Genomic DNA, 21,634 nt, shown 5'->3' with positions numbered 1-21,634 from the left:
CCTCCTCACATAGCAGTAACAAGTTTCAGAGGTCTCAGTACCATCTAAGTCAGGTTTAGATGGACCTAGTTTATAAAGACCTACTTTATAGCCTGGACTTGGAAAAAGAGGAAGAAAACCACCATTTTCTCTTGTCAAGTTTCCTTGTACCCAGCTTCACACCTACCAACCAATGCTCCTCTGGGTTGGGGATCAGGTAGGTAGGTCTTAGGAAAGAACTTCATAAACAGAAACCAAGCCGTGCCCCAGAGGACCAGTGACCTCAGCTACCTCATCGGTGACTTCAAAGCTCCACTGATCAATATTTGATCCCAATTTAGCAGAGGATTTCCTCTTAACCCTAGAATAGTCTGACCTGGTTTCTTCTCTCTGGTTAATTATCCACAGAGACTAGCCAGCATACCAGAGGACTGAACTCCAGTGCCCCAAGAGACAGGATGCATGCTCAGGGTGAAGATACCAAAGGGACAATTATTGGGTAGCCGTAAGTGTAACCTATTTTGGTGCTCTAGTGATGGAAGAGGGTGGGCAACAGTAGTGCTCTAAGGCCCTTGACACAGTGTCCTGGAGCCTAGAATCAGGACTATATGGATTTGTTTTGAAATTGTTCAGTCCTGACACCCACTGCTGTAAGGCCAGTGGGAAAGCTCAGGGAGAAAAGGGACTTATAAGCTGGCTTAGTCTTTTTTTGAACATGAATGGGACCTGGGGAGGTGGGAAGGAAGTTAAGGGAGAAGGATTGGTATGAATAAAACAGCCACGTGAGCTCTAGGCCTGGATACAACTAAGTGCCTGAGAACTGGAGGGGGCAAAGGAGAGAAGGCTGAGCGCTAAGGTCATCTTGACCTTGAGAGGACCTCTTGAAAATGGATAGAGGCAATGGTGCCCTCTGGTGGCCAAGACTAAGTGGGAGAATGCAACCTAAACTCTTAAAATATCTACATTAGTAAACCAAACTCCTGCGTGTAAGGTGTAATAGGTAACATTTATTGAATACTTACTATTTCTAGATACTGTCTAAATGTGGTACATGCATTATCTTAATTAATCCTAACAACTCTAGGGGATGTAGGTAATATTAATATCTCTACAGAGGAAACCAAGGTTTTAGATAAAGTATCCTGTTCAGGGCAATAGCTTGTAATTGGCATTCCTAAAATTCAGACCTAGGTTGGTTTCACTCCAGAAGCTGTATCTTAACTGTTAAGCCGTATTGTTTATATGGTGATGACAGAATTATCAGCTGCAGCTCAGGAAGGGGACTTTTGGGTCATTGTTAACAATCTCCTGGGCATATCAGCTCAATGTGTTGCTATATTTAATAATATTTTAAAGGATAAGGACCAATAGTCTTACTCATCTGTAAAACCTTTGTACACACATACCTGAAATACATGGTAACTGGTGACTCTTTCAAAATACATAAAGGTAAGGAGACAAACATTAGCACCTAAAATGACCAGGGGGTGTAGAATGGGCTTCTTATACAGAATAATCCGTTTGGAAAAATGGCTGAAAAGAGGATATAGTGCTTTTTCACTATAGATTATTAGAATCAGAGGGCATGCATGCAAACTTGGAGGCAGTTTTCAAACAAATAAAAGTACTACTTTTCACAGCCACTGGGGACTACGTGGAGAATCCACAATAGGGAGCAAGCTATAGCAGACAGACCACTGGCCTAAGGATAAGATGGTCACGAGGGTTGAAGTCTTAGCTCCCCACTGACTAGCAAGGCACAACCGCTTTGAACTTAATTTCTTCATCTGTAAAATGGCAGTAACGTCTATTTCTTAAGAGCTATAAAGATTAAATCAGAGTGTGTATGTGCTTGCTATGTGAGTATTTGACATATGGAGTTGACCCTCAAACAAGAGTTTGAACCACATGGGTCCACTTATATGTGGATTTTTTTCAATTAAATATACAGTCGGCCCCTTGTAGCCCCACACTTCACATCTGCTGATGCAACCAACCACGGATCAAAAACAGTACTTTCTATCTGTGGTTGGGAATCTGTGGATCTGGAGGGCCAACGGTATGCATTGTTCCATGCCATTTTATATACGGGATTGGAGCATCTGCATATTTTGGTATCCACAGGGGGTCTTGGAACCGGTTCCCCACTGATATCAAGGGACAACTGTAGTTAAGTTTTTGGTGAGTCCAGAGTTGTACATGGATTTTCAACACTGTGGAAATTGGTGCCCCTGCCTCCAACATTGTTCAACGGTCAACAGTACTAGTTCCCTTTCCCTTGTTATTCATCCCTGTCCTGTATTTAAAGGAAGCTTGTCCCTGCTCTGAATGCTTTTTAACAGCAAAATAATGCTCTAAAACTTAGTTTTTAAAGGACTAGATTTTCACATAATAAATTTTCCTAATCACACCTGGATCTCACTTAATACCGGCTTTGGGAATGTTTTAAGTTCTAACATTTTACTGATAAATTCATTTAGCAGGCATCTAAAGCTTAAAGTGTAACCAGATATGCAAGATTGAGTACATGCTCTACCAAATACTGGGCTAGAATAATGTTACAATGAGCCTCCAGAAGGGTTTAGATAAATTCATGGATTCCTTGTGGTAACCTGTGATATGAATTAAGAGATATGCAGAGTATATTCTCCTAATTTTCTGAGAATCAAGCCAAAGGCGATAATGTCTGTCCTTCCCTATGTAGGACACATCCCTGTGTACCAATGACAAAGACTTGGGCTGGAGAGTTCTTAGCAGCTGTATTTTCACAAACTAGTGAGGTGCATCACAAGTAATTTGTTACCAACTAACATTAAATTTATTAAAACTTGAGAATAATTTGTTTTGTAAACTAAGTTTCAAGTTCCTTATATGAGTACTCGCACTTAACACTTCTGCTAAGCTTTCTGATGGAAGAGTAAGAAGTGTTTAGACACCAAGCCAGCAATGGACAGAGTCCTGGGTATACTCACGGGTATGAAACACAGGAACATATTAAAATGCATCACAGAAGACAAAGAGGTTAGTAACAGCTGCTCTGGAAAATTGATTTGATAGGATATAGCATTTCTTTTGATTGGTGAGAGAAGAAAATAACATTAGACCCTGAGTGTAGTTGTCAACTAATATCAAGGTACTTGCTCTGAGCTACTTCCTGTGCTGGATTTCATAGAGATTTGTAGTGTAAAAAGGCTTTGTTGAACACATTCTGTGTACAAGGTAACAAGAGGAAAAAAGACTTAAAATAGAAGCTGTATCAGATCAGATTGACTCTGGGGAACGTTAGCTTCTAGATCCAGTTTTGCCACTAAATGCAGAACTTCAGAACCTATGGTTTCTCGGAGCCTCAGTTTCTTCATATGTAAAATGGACAGAGGTGAACTAGATGACCTCCAAGTTCCCTTTAGATTCTAAAATGCTTAATTTAAAGTCTTTGAAATGTTTCTTCAGGTGTTCTCTCCCTGAGGCATTTCTGGGACAGACATGTTCCATTCCAGACTCTGAGACAGCCACATCTCAGGATCAGGGTGTTTAAGATGCTCCTCAAAGGTATGCTTTATGTTTTCATCCCTATGCCCCAGTACAGAATCTCTCCATACAGAAAGTGGGGACAGGCTTATAGTCTAGATTGATAATAGCTAGTGATGGAGATGAAAAAGATATATTTTAGTGTTGCTATTGGCATCAAATCTAAAAGCTTAGGCGATCAAGCAAGGCCTTTCATTAAATAACATTCCTTACCTAATTTCTCCCTATCTGATAAAGCCCTTACTTTTCATTTGAGTTGATCACATCCATTTTTCCCTTTGCTGTATGCTCTTGCTGATCCCTCCATCTGGAAGGGCAGGGAGGGAAGAATAATGCATGTCCATTATTTCCTTCGAGACCAAGCTCCGTCTTACTTTATGTTTCATCAGTATGGATACAAGTTATTTCTAGAATCCTATACTACCATGCACTTACTTATATTCTCTTGCTTATTCATAAAGGGTCGTTCTCTTAATTAAACTTTAAACACATTGTACTGAGTAGGCACTGAATACATGTTTATCTAGTTTGTGAGTGCAGCAGGAATCTCAGATGGCAAGAGAATGAAAGCTGCAGGCTCCTCCTACCTTCATGCCAGACCATCCCCAAAGCTCTTCCTTCCTTTCCCTTTTCTTTCCTGTCTGGAATCCCCTATCTTCAAGCTTAATGTAAGGGCTAATTGTGGGCATGAAAAGACAACACAGTTCATACTTGTAGTTTCATATTTTTTCAGTTCATTTCAGTAAAAACATAATATAAAAGGCATTGCCACCCTCTTCCCCTCCTGGGGGTGATCCATGAAGCCTGTCAGTCTGGGCCGCTCCAATGGTTCATAGCTCATCATGCGATATGTGCAGGGCATGGTCACATAGATCTGCAAACAGCACGTAACAGTTTGAAGGAAAATGCCACTCTCATACTGATATATGCCACTATCAAGAAAATACTCCAAATCAAACTGATACACATACCAACCACTGTTTTTCAGAGCATATGCTTTTAAATGACAAAATATTCCCATTATCCTCTCACCTGTGCCTCAGGTGAGGGAACCACAAATTCTGAAAGCCGACAGAGAATAGAGAGGGACAACCCAACTCCCTAAACCATGGGTAATGGAAGCCAACTCTTGAGCTAATATCAGAGGGCAGAGGGCTGGGGGGGGGGGCACACTAAGGAATGTACCAGTTTCCACAGGACTGTGAGGACAGGAAGTGGGAGCAGCTTACCTGTTCGCTTACTACAAAGTTTGTCTTTAACATTGTCAGCCTCTCGGGAGAAGAATTCAATGAGTTCATCCTCATATTCTTCCACAATGCTCTCACACTGCCAACCCAAGGGAGAAACGAGTGAGAGAGGGCAGCACGAAGCGGCCTCTTGCTTCTGCCTCCGGAGAGGACACAGGTATTCACCCAACTTTCCACTTGAGCTCTCCAATAACTCCCCTAATTTCTAAGAACCAGCTACCCACTTCCATAGCTCACCGCAAACTTGAGGGTGCCGCTGATGTCGGAATCAATTCGGATGCCCTGTAGGTCCAGTTCATTGGATTCTCCATTCCGGCTCACTACACGTACATAGTTCTTGCGGTGGGTGGAAGGATCAATCTGTTCCCCATACTCCTTCATCCGGTCACATACCTCCTCTAGTAGCTCTGTGAGGTGGGCCTCTGAGCGAGCATAAGGCACCTAGAAATGTCCTCAGCCTTGGGTCACACTCTTCTACCTCTGTACATTAATAATTTATATCCTTACTTTTCCTTCCAAATCTAGCTATTCTTAAAAGGTAGATGATAAAAACCCTGCTCTATTTAAAAACAGTATGGTTTATTTGTGTAATTTCAAAGTGCTTTCAAATATATGGTCTTATTTGACCTCAGTATACAAGCCTAAGAAATAAAACAGGTGTCATTAGGCCCAAATTATAAACAGAGACCTCTTTGATTAACCCTAGCCAGCTATGTATTCTTTTCCTTTGAATTCCCTTAATTCTTACGGATGTAAGGTAATGATTTTATTTTTATTTTTTGTATTGAAACTAAAACATGCCCTCAACAAGAGAGGATTAGAAAGGTAGTGTAGGTTTGAGGAAACCAACTATTAAATCATTTCACAAGTATTACAACCTTAACATTTCTTTATTGTTCACCAAGTACAGCTTTGTTATATGTGTGTTCTGTTTTCAATTAAAATAAATTTCCTAAATACAAGGAATAAGACCTTCTGTGTTTTTTTTAATGTTTGTGTATATACTGTATTGCCAGAGTGAAACCTGAATCACATGGATTAAGGATGTGGAGAAGGGGGTTCCCTGTCTGCGAACAACTTCTACAGCAGAAACAAAATATTAAGGTTTGGAGCCAGGAAGTCAGTGCATAGGGTATAAACCTTCAGCCTTTTCCACATGAGACAGCTCTATCTTTTAGATACCTCTCTGGGTCAGTGTTTTCTTCATTTCTATTAAACCAAGCTCCTTCTTAATTAGTTGAGTTCTCATTCAAAGTCAGAGTGATCTACTTTATTTGGGGGAAACAGTAACAGTTACCTCCACCACTGACTGGCTGCCATCTGGATTGATTCGGAAAGAGCCCATCTGAATGGTCTTCTTGGGATCCACCTGGGCAATTTCCCACTCTAGTTCATCCACCAGAGCCCTGCAAGCTGGTGCAGGGGAAGAGAAGATGGGGGAGGGGAAAGGGGGAGAAAGGAATCAACACAGCGGTTTCCATTCATTCTTATCCAGACTTTGGATCTCATGTCCTCCCAAAGCCCTTTCTTCCCCACCCTCCTTCCTCCCACTTCTCTTTGTGTCTTTACCTCCACAGTGTAGATCCTGGCTCCTCCGAGCCCAGGCAGTTCCCAGCAGGGCCCCCAGAAGCAGGGCCAGCCAACCCCAGCCTTTCATCTTAAACGTAATGGGGTTGCTCCACCTGGGTTTGGATTGGAATAAGGCGTAAGTATGAGGAGCCAGCGCCATTCCCCCAACATATCCCTCATCCCAATGCCTACAGAGGCCTCAATGTGACTCTGGTTTTACTTTCCAGGAAATGGCCGGGACACAAAGGGGCTCCTCTGTTCTGGTGCTTGAGGACCCGGATTGCCCCGGGCGGTGAGTGAGAGCGCGAGCTCAGGATTTAGGACTCAGCCCCCAGACACTACGTCGACAGGTGAGGCCCTAGCTGTTGGTACTTCAGCGTCGGTCGCCCAGAGCTCACGGGGCTATGTGGCAGCTACAGAACGGAGGCTGGCGATTAAGCGAGGACGAAAGGCACAGAGGAGCTACCAGCAAGGAGGCCAGGAGTCAGTGAGGTGGCTGGCCCGCGAAGAGTACGCTCAATAAGTAGGGCCTATGTGGACCCAGCACTGGAGATTACTGCATCCCCACCTCCAGCCTATAACCTATTTCCCGTGCGGACCAGCCCCCTTTCTAAGGACCCCTCCATTGCCTGCGCTCCAGTCCATCCCCGACCCTCAGCGCCACTCGCATCCGTCCCACCTCTGCTCCCAGGGCCGCCGCCTTGGCCCAGGCGCTGGAAGACGGTCGTACTCTCACTTTAGCTCTGGACCTAGCACCTGGCTGGGGGGGGAGCGGGGCTGTCCCGGCTTCTCCAGAGCGCTCCGGAGCTTTTCAGACACGGGGTGCCCCGGCGACCGCCTGACCCAGATCCTCGCACCCTAAGTGGGCGCCTAAACCCGGCTCCGATGCTCTGCGGTGCAAGCCCCACACCAGGGATCGACCCCAAATCCGCTCCTCTAGACTCTCGCGGGAACAGGCAGCATCCGAGCGGCTCCTAGGCAGCGAGGACCCCAATGGCTCGCAGAAGGACCCAGACTTGCGTGGCTTGCAGGTCCACGTGACCATCAGGGGTCAGCCGAAGAATAGGAGTGGCTTGAAGCAAGGACAGATCCTGGCGTGGTGTATGGAGGCGGTCAGGCGAGCGTGTGTGGTCAGTCTAGGTGGGCTAGGTAGAACCTTCAAAAAGAAAGCGCTGCTAGCCAGTAAAAAGCCCTAGTTTCAATACCTAGGAAACTACATCTCCCAAGAAGCACCGCAGCACCACATAGATAATTTGTGAGTAGCTACAGATCTTAAGATATCCTGGGACCTGTAGTTTGTCACCTTCCCCACGCCTCTTTTACAGTTAACGGGGAAACCATACTGTACATCTTAAAAAGAATCTGACTTGGGGGCGGCCGGGTGGCTCAGGTGGTTGGAGCGCTGTGCTAACACCCCAGTTTGCCGGTTGGATTCCCACAGGGGCCAGTGAGCTACGTCCTCCACCAACGGCTTGACTCTGAGTTGGGGAGGGAAGGGGGAAAAAAAACTGCCTGAGGATACTAGGCAGGCACAACAAAGACCTAACATTGTCCAGGAAAGACATAATTATACTCCCCCAATATCCTTAACTTTGGACTCCACAAAGCTTTACCTTCGTTTCTAGGTGGGGATTTGAAAAGCCTTAGGTTTTTCCCAGTTGTGATAGAAAACCAACAAAAAGGAGAGGAAGACTGAAGTCTGAGAACCCCACACTTGCAGGTCTCCAATAAGAGAGATGACAGCCAATATTATTTTTGTTTTATTTTATAAAACATGCAGTTTAAAACAAAATTTTAAAAAACAAGAAAACAAAACTTGGGACAGGCAAGTGGAGTGAATGGAAGACAGATGCTTCTCAGCTGTCAGCAGGAGTGAAGCCAGCAGCCAAGCTTTGTCTAGGACCCAATGGCCCTTTTGGCAATGATGGTGTTGGCAATACTGGTTTGCTAGGGCCACCAAGAATACACACTAGCTCCTCCTGGCATTCCTCAAGCAGTCAGAGACAAGCTAAGTCTTGAGCTACTGCTGTATCCGGTCACAGTCCAGTACTTCAGTCCTTAGCCAACTAGGAACTGGGAGTTTTGGTTGCAGGATCTTCTTTGCCTGGATATTAATCACCCAGGATATTTATTAAGAATACCAATCAATTTTCTATCTGGGTCAATGCTAGACTTTTTCTAGCCCACTGTTTTACAAAGGATGAAAAAAGAATCTGGCTCCTAGACCCTTTGCAACAATTCTGCTGCATTCCAGTTCTATTAATAGCACCATCTATAAACCCTGAGCAGGTCCAATTCTGGAAGTGGACAGGGTATGGCCAACTTGGGAAGCCATCTCCCAATTCTGGGACCACAGAACACTGAAGGGAGAGGCAGTAGTTCTTTGGGAGAGGGTGAGGTCAGAGTGCCAGCACTGAGGAAAAAACGGCTGCATCTGTCAGAAACAAAATTAAGAGCATTGACTCGTAAGATGAGTGGAGAAAAAGCACCTGGGATACTTCTTATGAAGGAAAAATGCAAGAGGAAAGAGCATGGACCTACCCCAAACATTTTAGAATTGGGCAAGAGGAGGTTAGGACTAGCAGTTTCATAACAAAATCTATTTCACTGATTGTTGGGAGGATTAAGTGCTCTGTAAACTGTTGCGTGCTTTACAAATGGAAGGTAAGAGTGGTACTGTTATCATCATCATCATCATCATGGTGGGTATAATCTTCACATATGCAATCAAAACCCACCCAATCCCGTTTCCCTTGTCCCATCCCAAGCCTTACTCTTGGGACTTGTCTGGCCTTCAGGCTCAGGCACCTTCCAGTCCATCTTTCGGCCCTTCTCGTAAAGACCCTTGAGCACTTTGTGGAAGGACTCAGGTTCAGTGCCATTTTTGCTTAGCTCCAGATACTTGCGGTATAGCTGAAGGGCTGTGCGGGCATCTTCAATACTGTCATGGGTCTCCCCTTGAATCTTCAGGTCTGGGGGAAGCAGAGGTGGAATAGTTTGGGACCTAGCAAAGGAAGGTAAAACATGTCCCCTACTCAATCCCCAGCCCTGGATAAACAACAACAAAAACATGACTGCCCTTAAGGAACTAGCCAAACACCATTCCTGGTGCGCAGAAGGGATATTGAAGCTAATTAAATCCATTAGTATCTCTCACCACTACTCCCCTTGGCCCCTGCAACACTTCTGCCTGCTCTTAATGAGCACAAGGGCCTTCAAAGACAGAGCAACTCACCTAGAAAGTACCAAGCAAGGAATCGCAGGGAAATCATTCGTTTTCGGGGCATGTGAAACAGATAGACAGTGTCAAGGACTTGGTCCTTGGGCACCTGGCAGGGATAAAATAATGGGAGGCTGAAGGTAGGAGACCCATAATTTCCCATTCTCCAAAAGCATAATGTATACCCTGAGGGGCCCACACTCAAAAAAAGACTCTTAAAAGAGCCCTGCCCGAACCATGAGGTTGATGACCCGGAAGTCCTTCTGCAAACCATGACCCACAAATTTGACTCCAATGTCTATGAGAAAACGAAGCTTTAAGTAGGTAGACTTGAGAGTTGTGAGGTGCTTAGAGGAAATCTTGGCATCAAGGTCTCCTGGCTTTATCCCTGAGTATTGAGTCAAGTAATCCACCACCTAGGGATAAAGAAAACAAGTCTCCAAGGAAGCAAGGTGCCAAGTCCCCCCTACCACTCTTCCCCGGGTTCTAGAGCACTCTACATAAGCACAGGGTCTGTCTCGCACCTCCCTCTCCTAATACCTGCTCCTGGGTGGAGATGTAGTCATCAATGAACGGAATACCCTCATTCGGTCCCTGGCCCCGAACACAGGTAATCCGCGCTACCGACATCTGGCTTGGTTTGATGGTGGACTTGGTGCCATCACTGCGCAACTCTGCTTCCTCCTACGTGAGAAGAGTTAATAAGGAAGTCAGAGAAATGCTTATGACTCCTAATATCCCCAGAATTCTGTCCCAACATCCATTTTTGGCCTTGGTTACCTCATTAAGGGTGACAAACTCAGCATCCAGGCCTACCAAGTCCCCAACCTGTGGCATCTCATTCAGCATCAGCGGAATAAAGGTAGTATGTGTTTTCCGCTGCTTCCGTGCCAGTGAGGCTTCAGCCAGCAGGACACTTGCCTCAATAGGGTTCTTGACTAGAAGGGAGAATCCGGAAGACAGATGGCTGGGGACAGGGAAGTGACCAGGGGAGAGAAGCCCAGGGTGGCTGACCAGAAACCAGGTCTACACTGTGATCCCTCAATAATCAACACATGTGAATAAAAAGATCATGTTTGATGAACAGAGCAGGTAGATGGAACACGTGAAATCAAGAAATTATCAAGAAATATACTAAGGAAAAAAAGTCAACAAAAGGAGAGAATAAGATTTTTACTTTGGACTTTAGCTTAGAAAACCTAGAAAAATGAAGTTACAGAGAAAGTATGGTTTAAAGTCACCAAAATGGGACTTAATAAGGACTTCATCTCCAAAAGAAGAAATCTTGGGGATAAGAATGATGAGACTAAAAATCATAAGTTTAGCCATTTTTATCAGACTTTTCCCCCATAACCTCTTTCCCACTATACCCTCCGGATCGCCAGCTTCTAAATTTAAGGCCTTATAAGCAGAAATCTCTGTAATATCCTGGAACTATTAACACTGGTTACAGATCCTAATCTCAACAAGCTATTTCCCAGGTCTCTTTCTGAAGACCAATCTAAACTGCCCACACCATGGGTCCACTCTGTACCACTTACTGTTCAGGTTATATTTGGAATTAAGATTCCTTTTGATGTAATAAAGGATGGCAGGCACTTTCCAATTCATATCAAACTGCACAGCTTCATGCTATAAAAGAAAAAGCACTTAATGGCCCCCTTTTCCTTTTTCCCACGTCAGACAAAAGACAGGACTAGGTGCTGTTTTTATTCTTGAAAACCCATCCCTCCTCCCTCCTGAATCTGCCTGGCATTGTCTAGGGCGCTGAGGATCAGGACGCTAGGAAAAAGGGAGACGAGAGGGGGATGCAACGTGTTATAACCAACCTTATCGACAGGTTCAATGAGAAAGTCATTGAAGAGATACCACTGCTGGTGGGTAACGCCCTATGGAGATACAGAGAAAGGCTGATGCCAAGTGATGGCTGGAATCACTCTGGCTCGGACGTAAGATAAGGACAGACCTGGGATCCCACTGTGGCCACCACCAGGAGTGTCCCAGCCCTGTGTCACCTCACTTACCTCCTTGCGTTGGTGGTAGGTCTCTCCCACTTTGATGTGAGCCACCAGGCTGCCCCCTGTGCGTGAGTCCAGGATGTGCACCACAGTAGCCAGCAGGTCGTACACGTAGACACCATGCTCCTCCTCTGCCCTGGCCGGGCCCCACTGTGAGGGGGGTACCCAGGCTGCTAAGCTAGGTTTAAGGATGGGGAAGGAAGGGGAGTGGGGCTAGAGGACAGGGAGTTTGGGGTATGTGATGGGGGACCAGGGTGGGTTATCTCCACTGTAGCCCATCTGTGACTCCCAATAATGAACTGAGTCACTCTGGAAAAGCCCACGACTGGTAAATATTCAGCCTGATTCCCTTTTCCCTATACAAAGTTCCACCTTCCCCCTGCCCTGCTTCTCCCCTGTCTTCCTCTCCTTTATTCCCCCTCCTCTTCCCAGTTTTCCAACGACCTGCATCTCATCCCCATCAGTCCAATTGCAAACATCCAGTCCTTTGTTCTTGGTCATCTTCATGCGAATGGAGAAAGGAAGCCAGACATTCTTCAACTCCTCAATGGAAGGACACATGAGCATGCCCTCTGGACTCCCTAGTTCCTTCCTATCAGGACGGGAGAATCAGAAATTTGTTCTGAGGAGATCTAGCCAATGATAAAAGAAGCTGCTGGGTAGTTCAATCCTTTGATCACTCCCAAGACAGTACCTACCAATCAGCCAGAGCAAACTCCTTGCTCTTAGAGATTTCCCCACTGTGTTTCTTCATTGCCATCTTGAAGGCAACCTGAACACAACAGAGAAAATACCTGATTCCTCAGGAACATTAATCTTATATGGAGGTCAGAGGAGGGAGAAAACGAAAAAGTACTCCTAAGGCGCTGTTTCCAGCTTGAGTCCTTACCTCAGCCTGCATTCTCCAGAAATCAGCTTCTTTCAAGCTGTTCACTTCACAATTGATGACAAGAATATCTGGCAGATGGCAGATGTTGCGGGTCTGAATCTGAGAGGATAAAACAAGGAATGGCAGGGAGCCGACAGGGAAAGACAACCAGACAGGAACAGTAAACCCTGGCTCTGCATCCTGAAATTGGGGTTCTTCCCACTCTCTATATCCCTGGGTGGCCGTGCTAACCTAGCCAGCTGCAGATGAGAACTATGGCTGAGTCCCCGGCATATCCAGTGCCACAGCCCACTCACCGTGGGCTGGTACTTTTCACAGTTGTCACACCAGGCCTGTGTATTCTGCTCCAGGCAGATGCTTCGCTTTAGCACCTGAGCAAAGTCACAGTTCTTCCCAGTTTTATCTGTGGGTAAACTGGATACTTCACTCCAGGTTCTCCCTCCTACCCACCATTAGCACTTGCCTCCCCCCACCCTCTCCTTGGTGTTACAGGACGTGGGGGAGCCTTCCCAACCCAGCTGCAGGGTATACCACTGTTGCTACCCTCAGGGTAGGAGAGCGTGAAGAGCAGGGTGGATGAGGCTCGCACGGTCTCACTGCCACAGCGGCAGAGGCTGCAGTTCTCCATCTCACAGCTAAACAGCTGCCCAATGACAGAGTCCCCCGATGAGCAAAAGCTGCTAAGAGTGAGGAGGGCGATATATGTGCACAGAGGGAGTTAGGAGACCCTCTAAGTCACAGAGGGGCCTGTTATGGAGGCTTTTACTATTCCTGTCCTGATTCCATACCTGCCTCCAGCACCTCGATAAGCCTGCGGTACTTCCAGCTCCTGCATATCCTGATGCAGTTGAGTGAGAATGAAGCGATTCCACCTCTGAATGAGCCTGGCCAGATTGCCCTTGCCTGAGGCCTCGTCCGAGTCAGCCAGGATCAGACCCAGCGCTGAGGCTTCAGGAATGGTGCGGAATGCCCGAAGAAAATTACTGCCCTGGAATCCAGAAAGCGTGTTGGTGGAAAGGGGTTATTTTCTCTTTTGCGGCTGTTTGCACAGTGATGTCCTGGCCTACTGTCCATCTCCCTTCCCCTTTTATCGTCCCAGGTTTCCAGGCACCGACCTGACAAGGGTCACCTCGGGAGAGGTCCAACATGTGGAAGAGGAAGCCCAGCTCACATGCCAGGCAGAACTCCTTCTGGCAAAGGTGGTTCTGGATTAGGCAGCGAACAGGCTCCAGGAAATAGAGCACCTGGAGGGAAGAGCAGAACTGACGCAGGCAACTGCTACGGGGAGGACGAGAGATGGGAAGGTTAGGCAAGCTGGCGGAGTCCACTGAAGAAGTGGAGCTCGTAGAGAAGACTTGAAGGCTATGGGGCAAGAAAGAATGGAAAAGGAGGCCATGGGAAAGTGGGCTGGGTAGGAGAGAGGGGGAACAAGAGGAGGGAGGAGTTGTGGGGCCAAGAGAAGAAGTCACGGGCACAGCCACCCTTACCTGGATCATGCAGTTACAGTAGGCGTTGGGGATGTGGGGCTCCAGCCCAGCAAACAGGGTCTTATTGTAGTGCTTGAAGTCGAAGTCCTCCAGCCCGAGCTTGGAGTATTTGATGGTCACCTGAGGCAGAAACAGTCTGAGCAAGATGAAGCTATCCTCCGAGCCCTCGAATCTTCACAGTAGCCATAACCTTCCCCAAAACCTCCCTCCTGAGTCCAGGGTGGTAGGTGAAGGCTTCTCGACTGAGTCCTTCAATCCTTTCTCATATAACCCCCTTCCCTGGGAACCTTTCCCCACATCCCACAGGGCTCCTTCCCTGGAATCCCCGAGCACCTTGCGGTATTTCTTAGAGACCATGTGGAGATGTGGCTCCTCTTCTCGCCCTATTGGTGACTCAGTGACCTGGCTGAAGCTGTCAAATTCATTGTCTGACTCCTTGAGTCGGTAAGGAATCTACAATTTTAAAAAAGAGGTAACCTTGTTGGATAGCTTGATTAAGACATCTTTGGTTTTCCCCACCTTTATCCCAACACTGAAACAGTCACCAAGTCCTCAACCTTCTAATTTCATAGGGTTTTCAGCATTCACTGCTTCTTTTTCATTCCCAATACCATCACCCAACCTCATCACAGCTGGACAACTGTGATGGCTTCCACGCTGGGCTCCCGACAGTCACTCTGTCCAGCCTACTGCTACCAAACTAACCCTCCCAGAATGTCCCTTTCAGTACATCACTTCTTCCACTGTACACTGGATTGCAACGCTTCCCAATCAGGCCTTTTCCAAGCTTAGTCTCTTGCTATTTCCCAATACTATAATAACAGCCAGTCCAGCCAGACTGGTACCGTCATAGTGCCCATCAGGTACCCCTTTTGCAGTTATACCTCTTGAGATCTTTACTAACACTGGTCTCTCACCTTGAATAGGCTCTGCTCTTACTATCTACTTACCCACCTCTCACCTCTCCAGCTCCATATCCACCTCTGTCAGGATGCCTTCCCTGACCACTCTAGCCCAAACAGCTCTGACAATACATGCTTTTAACATTCCTCCAGCATTTAACAACAGAACATAAATAATTTCTGTTATGTGTAGGTCTTATCTTCACCAACCAAATACTCCTTAAGAGCAAGGACCCTATTTTCTATGTCTCTGAATCCTCCCTCATACCTAGCAAAGTACCTTCAATTTAGTAGGCTTTAAAAAAACCTTTATGGACTAAAAACAAAAACTAGTAAAAGAAAAACACAGGAGAAATGCCTGTGGGCTGGTGGGGGGTACTGACCTTCTCCCCTCTGAACTCACCTGATTCCGCAACCTGGTGCGGGGGTTGGGTGCATAGCCAATGAAGCCCACCTTCTTCATGGTGCGCAGAATCTCTGCATCCACAGGGGGTGCTCTCCTGTAATGCAGTATAGTTCTAGGGCTTGAAGATAGTGGTGACTGCCCATCTAATCCCCAGTCCCCAGGGAGCCAGAAAAAAAGAAAATACTGAAGGCAGACAAAAATCAGGAAAGAAGGAGAATAATGACAGGGCTTGCAGACAATCCTGGTGTCTCAGCCCTTTCCCCCTCTCCCCTTTTGGCCCAGATCTGAGGTACAACCTGGGAGCTGGAGCGGAGTTGGCAGCAGGCCAATCAGAGAGCAGTGTCTCCGTGGTGAGCGGGACAGGGATGAGGGAGAGAGGCAGCAGATCCTGGCTCCAGTCCAGAGGAGGCAGTGAGTCCACGAGACAGGGCAACGCAAACTCAGTCTCCCGGGAGTAGGGGTTGAAGGAAGCCTCAGGGGAATCAGTCCACAGGTGCACACAGCCCTCAGAATCCCCAAAGGCCAGGGCCTGTTTGCTGGCTGACACATCAAACGTCATTAGCAGAGGCCCCACAGGATTCACATGAAAGATGTCTGCTGGGTTGGCCAGGCCTGTGGGCTCACAAAACTGGCATTGCCCTAGGAAGGAGGAGGAAGCCCACTGAGCAATCCCTGGAAGGTGAAAGGGAGCCATCTTTTTATGCCCTTCCTACCCTCTTCCTCTGGTTTCAAAGAAAATGGGCCTAAAATCCATGCCTAGAGATAGAGAGAATATCATCTGATGCCTTCCCATAAGCCACTGGGAGGTCTGCTAATGCAGCAAACGGCAGTTCTAAGGTTGTTTTACCTGCTCCACTTTTATCTTTTTCTGTGTTTTTCACACCGAGGGAGAAAATAAAAGCTTTAATCTCTGACTAAACCTAAGTGAGACCCAGAGACCCCGCTGAAAAGTTACTTTTTCCCCCAACAAAGGAGGTTCCTGGGAGTACAATCCTTCCGGTGCTTAGCTGCCCTTTACTCACTATCCCCTCTTATACCATCTTACATGCCCTTCATACCTGACTGGGAGATGATAGCAAGACGAGAAGTGTATGTAGGGATGAAACGCAAGAAGGCAGGGTCCACGTGTACTTGAAGCGGGGTGATGGCACGCATCATGCGCAGGTCATACACCTTGAGGAAACGGTCGCAGGCAAGGCCGGTGAGACGGCTTGAGAAGCCACAGGCGGCCAGCAGGTTGCCATGCACATCAAAGTCCGACAGACTCCCTGAGAAAGCGTCAAACTCATGCTCCAACTTAAAAGTACGAAGGTCTCGCAGGGAAATCTGAAGAAGAGATAACTTGGTTATCTACCAAAGCTGTTATCAGGATGAGAACCTGCCACCTACCTAACTCTGTGAGGCTCCTACAAAAAGAACTACAGCGCTAGGATATGGGCAGTTAAAGCACAGAAAAGGCAAAAAGAGAAGCCAAGAGCTGGAAGGGACCCCACAGAGAACTCCTGTTTACCCTATTTCTTCTAAGGTTCGGAAACATCAGGCTGAAAGATAATCTCACAGTATAACATGGCTGGGTAGGAACTCAATTCAAACCTCTCTTCTCTCCAATTACAGCCCCAGAACGGAGGGAAAGGCTGAGCCCAGTCACACATCTGGTGAAACAGGACCCCGTGGTAGGAGAAAAAATGGTACTTCGCTACCTTGCCAGATGTATGGCCACAGAAGAAGAAGCGGTTTGTCTGTCTCATGATGGTGACTCCAGGTGTCTCAACTGCATACTGGGGAGGAAAGCAGGAGAAACCAGTAAGAATGATTCTTCCCACAAACCAAACGAACAGAAAGGTTGCACATACATCTTTGGCATGTTCCCAGCCCAGGTATTACCCACTGCCGCCGCCACAATAACCACAGACCCTGCTTGGGTCTTTCCTGGCCCAGGCTGGTACCTTCTGAGTCTCCTGGACAGTATTAAGATCAATCTCCAATATGTGGCTGTGCAGCCCACCAACCAGCAGTGTGCTGCCGTCAGTCAGCAGGAGACTGTGCATGTCGTCACTCTCGTCCAGCCTGTCGGGGACGGGAAAGGCTAAGGCGCCAGGGTCTCAAAAGCTGCCAATCCTTTAGCCTCCCCAGTCTGCGAGGGACCCTCTTTCCCAGTTCAGAGCTGAGAAGCCACTTACAGGTAATCAAATATAATGAGGCCCCCACGGGCCATATACTTGAGGTTGTTCTTGGTGAGAAAAAGGATACCATTCTCCAGGCTCTGAATCTGCCGAATGTCATCACTGCCATTGACCTGAAAGGATGAGTAGCGCTCCAATGCTGGACCGAAAAATGAAGTGGCGTGACCCTGTAGGGGAAAAAAGATGAGAGACACCCAGAGTGGAGGGGCAGGGCCATCCCAGATACAAGTTAGGGACTAAACGTTGCTCAGCTTTTTTCCATTCTTGCTTCCTGGCCTATCTGGCTAGCAGTGACTAAGGCATAAGGCTAGGCACTAATCTTAGTGATAAATACACTGGTAACACCATCTTGTTTGTTAAGTGTTTTACAAGGTACTTTTGTATATTCTACCTCATTTTGTCCTCATAATGACCCTGCTGAATAGGTAATGGCTCAGTTGGTTAGAACAGTGTTCAGAAGGTCAGGGACGTGGGTCCAATCCTCCACTAGCCAGCTGGCTTTCTTATACTCCACAGTCAAGTCTTAATCTCTACCAGCACTGTGGAAAACGTGCACTGTGGGGGCACAAGCGGTAATAGAGATAACGTGATGGCTCCTATGACGCCATTCACTCCTGGCTTCTCTCTTACATCATACCCTCTCTTTACGTGCTCCCTTCTGACTACTCTTGAAACATGGCTATTCCCAGCCCACTATCTTCTCACTGTACATGTTTTCCTAGGTAATCTCACCCACTTTCAAGGTTTTAACCATCCATTTTAAAGCTGATGAATCCTAATTTCCTTCCCTAGCCCAGGCCACTGCCTCAAGCTTCAGACTTATTACATCCAAAGACCTGCTAAACATCTCTCCTTAGCTATCCCATGAGAACTTCAAACTCACTACATCCTAAATTAAATCCACCATTTTTACCCCATTTCAATTCTTAACTGTATTCCCGATGGTACCACGATCTACCCAGTGGACCAAGTCACTGGTAGTCAACTTAAATCTTGTTTATTTTACTTCCTAAATATTTTCCAAATCTGTTCTCACGTATACATCTCTGCAGTGCTTTCCTCAGGCCTTCATCATATTTTATGTGAACTACTACAACAGCCTGCACACTGATCTTAAGAGTCCTACCTTGTCCCCCTTAAATCAAACTATCCTGCTATCTCAGTACTCCACCTAAGATGCAAACCAGATCTTGTCATTCTGGATAAAAATGTTTGGTGGCCTGAAGGATCAAGTCCAAGTTCTTTTAACAGAACATATGGCGTTTTCTAGAATGTTCTTCCCCCAGATATCTGCCTGGCTCCCTCCCTCCCTTCTAGATGGATTAGAATGATCATCCTGGCCAGCATCCAGGTTTCTACTCAAATGTGACTTTATCAGAGAGACCCTCCCCGACCAACTATCGAAAATAGCAAACCTCCCACCCTTCATTACCTCAACACCCTTACTCCACTTTTTCTTAAGGATACTAAGCAATACCTAATATATTATAGATGTACTTTTGTTGCCTTTTAAAATGCTTATTCTAAAGCTAGACCCCAGAGCAAAGTCCGGCACCTAGCAGGTGCTCAAAAAACACTGGTTGAATGAAGAAATGTCTAACTATTCAGCTTCATCTTCCAGTCCAGCAAACCCTAATGATTTGTAGTTCCTGCACTCTGCAAACACTATGCTGTGTAATACATTGGGAAGCTTTGTTTATCGCATTGCTTTTGCCAGGAGAGCATTTTCCTTTTCTTCACCAAACATCTACTCATATCTCAAGACTCAGTTCAGTGTCACTTCCTTCTGTAGGTCCTCTGACTCTCCACTATGCTCACCAGCACTCGGTACATATTTTTACACTGGCATTTAGTAGTTTACATCCTAAATTCACAATTATTAAGTCAAGCAACTTATCTTCTTCTAAAGTACCATGAGTTATCTGTTTATATGTCTTTTCCTCATCGTCCTGTAAACTCCTTGAGGCCAAGGATTATGTTTTATTCAGCTTTCTTCCCTGGGCCTAGCATAGCAGTAGGTACTGCCCACTGAAATGAAAGCATTACCAAAAAATTCATTCTTTCTAAAGGAAAAACAAGTCATACCCTATGGAAGGTAAATTAGTAAACCAAAGCTAGCATGCTTTTTCTTACAAAATCTTTGGGCTTCCTAATGTATTGGTAGTATGGATACACATTTTAAAAAAAATCAGCATTGATAACTGGTCTCAGAGGGATTAAAATCAGGCAAAGAAGACAGAATGATTCCATGTAAGATATAGAGAAACGTGTTAAAGATTCTGTAATTATAAAAATGGAAAACAGAGGAGGGGCATTAGAGATTGGATTGAGATGGCTACAGACTAATTGATGGGTACAGTTATCAAGATTAAGCAAGATTAAGCATGGCAAATTGTGGCAGAAGTGGGATGCCTTCTGAAAAAGAACACCTATGTAACTCATCCCTGGATCCCATGACTCCCTCTCTCTCCATTCCCTTCTTCTTGGCTTGACTTAAGAGACCCAGCTAATTTTCATCACCTCAACTCAGCTCTGGCTCCCTGCAAAGCATCTGGCCTTGGGCTAAAACCAGATAAAACACATCCATCATCTCTTTTCAGCCCTTACAAAGGGGTACAGTTCTTACCCCATGGCTTCCCACCCACAGCATCTCCTCGTGCAAGTCAAAGTGGGAGACGGAGACAGGCACACCCACTTCAGCCACCACACTGTGCAATTCAGAGTAGACACCTTCCATTATGTGCACTGACTCCTGGACAGGAAGAGCCTCCAAGGCCACTCCCTCTGGGTCCAGCTCCACATTCTGTAGCAGACTTGGGTTCAGGTGCGCATCCAGGACAGGGTCCAGGGCAGAATGCATGGCAGGGGCATACTCTGCCAGTCCAGGGTCCAGACCCTCGAAGTTCATGATGATGATGGCAGCAGATTACACCTGTGCCACAGCCCTTTTAGATGCCTGACCCAACCTTCAGCAGCAGAGCACCAGTGGGCATCCTGGCCTGCAAAGGGAAAGAAGCAGCTGAGTCAGGGGTAGGCCCAGGTACTTGTATTTAGTGCGTTATAGGTTTTAATGGGCAGGAGGAAGATGAGGCAGGCAGTGGATGAAGCAGGAAGGCAGGGGATGGGCCGCTGGGCAGAGACGGGAGAAGGGTTGTCTGTCCTTCCCTTCCTCTTCTCCTCTAGGCCCTCTTTACTCCCCAACACCATACCTAATCCTTGACTTCCCTTTCACTTCCCTTCAGTCCTGTTCACTTGCCTGGTTTACCCCTGAACCATCAGTGGAAGGAGCAGCAACTGATGGGGTAGGAGTTAGAGAGAGGGGGCTAAACTACTTGTTTCCCAGACTTAGGGATGGGGTTGGGGGGTTGGGAGGTGAGAACAAGAGAAGTCAGTTTCCCAGAATCCTCGGTAATGTTACCCAGGATTCTCTAGGGGAAAATAAGAATGGCCAGTTACCCACAATTGAGGCGGGGGTAGGGGTACGTGATGGAAAGGGCTAGTTACCCAGAATTCCCTGGGGGAGACAGAGACATCAACTACCCAGAATTCTCCCCCGGCGGCGCAGAGGGGAGGGATTAGGGCACGGGTCAGACGTGTTCCTGGGATGCTTACGGGGATTGGGTCATTACCAAGATTTCTCCATGGCGGATATTTTGGAGCGCGTGGAATTACAACGAGTAGGGGGAGAGCAAATGCCGTCAGCTCCGTGGGAAATTCCAGTTTCCCCAATTCTCCCCCGCGCCTCAAGCTCAACCTAACATTACGTTAAAAAGGAGGCGGACTCCCAGTCGCAGCTTCCAATCAGGAAGAGTTTGGGGCTCTCTTAAGCCAATCATGTGGAGCCAAATGCAGACGGCTCCGCGAGAAGACGTATGACGCAGGCCTGGGCAAAAACAAGGGTTACGGCGCGCCGATGGGAACAATCCTAGTCACGTCCTGGTCCTATAAGATGGTGTTAAAAAGTAACCTTTTGACTTTTAAGCCTTCTTTGAACAAAAGTAGAGAACGCCAGTTTGGAAACAGAACTTTCATGCTCCCTATAATTTTAGAAACTAATAGGAGACGCCCAAGGCAAAGCACTGGGAATCGACTGCTGGGTATTCCCAGTATGGTTCAGTCCACCCCCTCTTTTCACGGTGCTCTTGTGAGCTACAACGCCACCTCCGACCCTGTTGCCCCCGAAACTCGCTGGCATTTCCAGATCTG

The 21,634-nt window shown here is 46.7% G+C and overlaps 2 protein-coding genes across 8 annotated transcripts; both read right to left on the bottom strand.

The window, feature by feature from the left end:
- Positions 1-4,218: 4,218 nt before the first annotated feature.
- Positions 4,219-7,269, bottom strand: CNPY2 (canopy FGF signaling regulator 2). The gene is made up of 6 exons (XM_019742370.2): positions 7,003-7,269; positions 6,324-6,436; positions 6,052-6,167; positions 4,992-5,195; positions 4,737-4,833; positions 4,219-4,381 (listed from the first exon to the last, which is right to left on the bottom strand). The coding sequence occupies exons 2-6, from the start codon at positions 6,409-6,411 to the stop codon at positions 4,338-4,340; spliced, it is 549 nt and encodes a 182-aa protein (XP_019597929.1). The 5' UTR covers positions 6,412-6,436; positions 7,003-7,269; the 3' UTR covers positions 4,219-4,337.
- A 798-nt stretch (positions 7,270-8,067) lies between these two features.
- Positions 8,068-21,193, bottom strand: PAN2 (poly(A) specific ribonuclease subunit PAN2). 7 transcript variants are annotated; one of them, XM_019742364.2, is made up of 26 exons: positions 21,058-21,193; positions 20,055-20,427; positions 17,426-17,595; positions 17,192-17,312; positions 16,946-17,023; positions 16,304-16,571; positions 15,542-15,884; positions 15,243-15,339; positions 14,271-14,390; positions 13,938-14,057; positions 13,566-13,694; positions 13,239-13,438; positions 12,982-13,130; positions 12,747-12,853; positions 12,451-12,549; positions 12,260-12,333; positions 12,006-12,153; positions 11,568-11,711; positions 11,373-11,432; positions 11,085-11,175; positions 10,324-10,481; positions 10,084-10,227; positions 9,780-9,959; positions 9,559-9,652; positions 9,098-9,295; positions 8,068-8,757 (listed from the first exon to the last, which is right to left on the bottom strand). In XM_019742364.2, exons 2-26 carry the CDS (start codon positions 20,334-20,336, stop codon positions 8,723-8,725), a joined length of 3,609 nt encoding a protein of 1,202 aa, XP_019597923.1. In that variant the 5' UTR covers positions 20,337-20,427; positions 21,058-21,193; the 3' UTR covers positions 8,068-8,722. The 7 variants fall into 7 exon arrangements, with proteins under 7 accessions (XP_019597923.1, XP_019597926.1, XP_019597925.1 ...); XM_019742367.2 differs by having other exon boundaries at positions 12,994-13,130; XM_019742366.2 differs by having other exon boundaries at positions 12,982-13,127.
- Between the last annotated feature and the right edge of the window lie 441 nt (positions 21,194-21,634).

Source organism: Rhinolophus sinicus, linkage group LG02 (genome assembly GCF_036562045.2).
Source record: "Rhinolophus sinicus isolate RSC01 linkage group LG02, ASM3656204v1, whole genome shotgun sequence".
Taxonomy (NCBI): Eukaryota; Metazoa; Chordata; class Mammalia; order Chiroptera; family Rhinolophidae; genus Rhinolophus; species Rhinolophus sinicus.
This window is presented reverse-complemented; position numbering and strand designations above follow the sequence as displayed.

Excerpts from the sequence above, each read along its gene's own strand:
- CNPY2 (XM_019742370.2), bottom strand. The coding sequence starts at position 6,411 with ATGAAAGGCTGGGGTTGGCTGGCCCTGCTTCTGGGGGCCCTGCTGGGA. Across the intron at positions 5,196-6,051 it reads GCAGCCAGTCAGTGGTGGAG|GTGCCTTATGCTCGCTCAGA; the intron begins GTAACTGTTACT and ends GGACATTTCTAG. Across the intron at positions 4,382-4,736 it reads ACTTTGTAGTAAGCGAACAG|ATCTATGTGACCATGCCCTG; the intron begins GTAAGCTGCTCC and ends TGCTGTTTGCAG.
- PAN2 (XM_019742364.2), bottom strand. The coding sequence starts at position 20,336 with ATGAACTTCGAGGGTCTGGACCCTGGACTGGCAGAGTATGCCCCTGCC. Across the intron at positions 15,885-16,303 it reads TGCTATCATCTCCCAGTCAG|GGCAATGCCAGTTTTGTGAG; the intron begins GTATGAAGGGCA and ends CCTCCTTCCTAG. Across the intron at positions 12,550-12,746 it reads GTGAAAAGTACCAGCCCACG|ATTCAGACCCGCAACATCTG; the intron begins GTGAGTGGGCTG and ends TTATCCTCTCAG.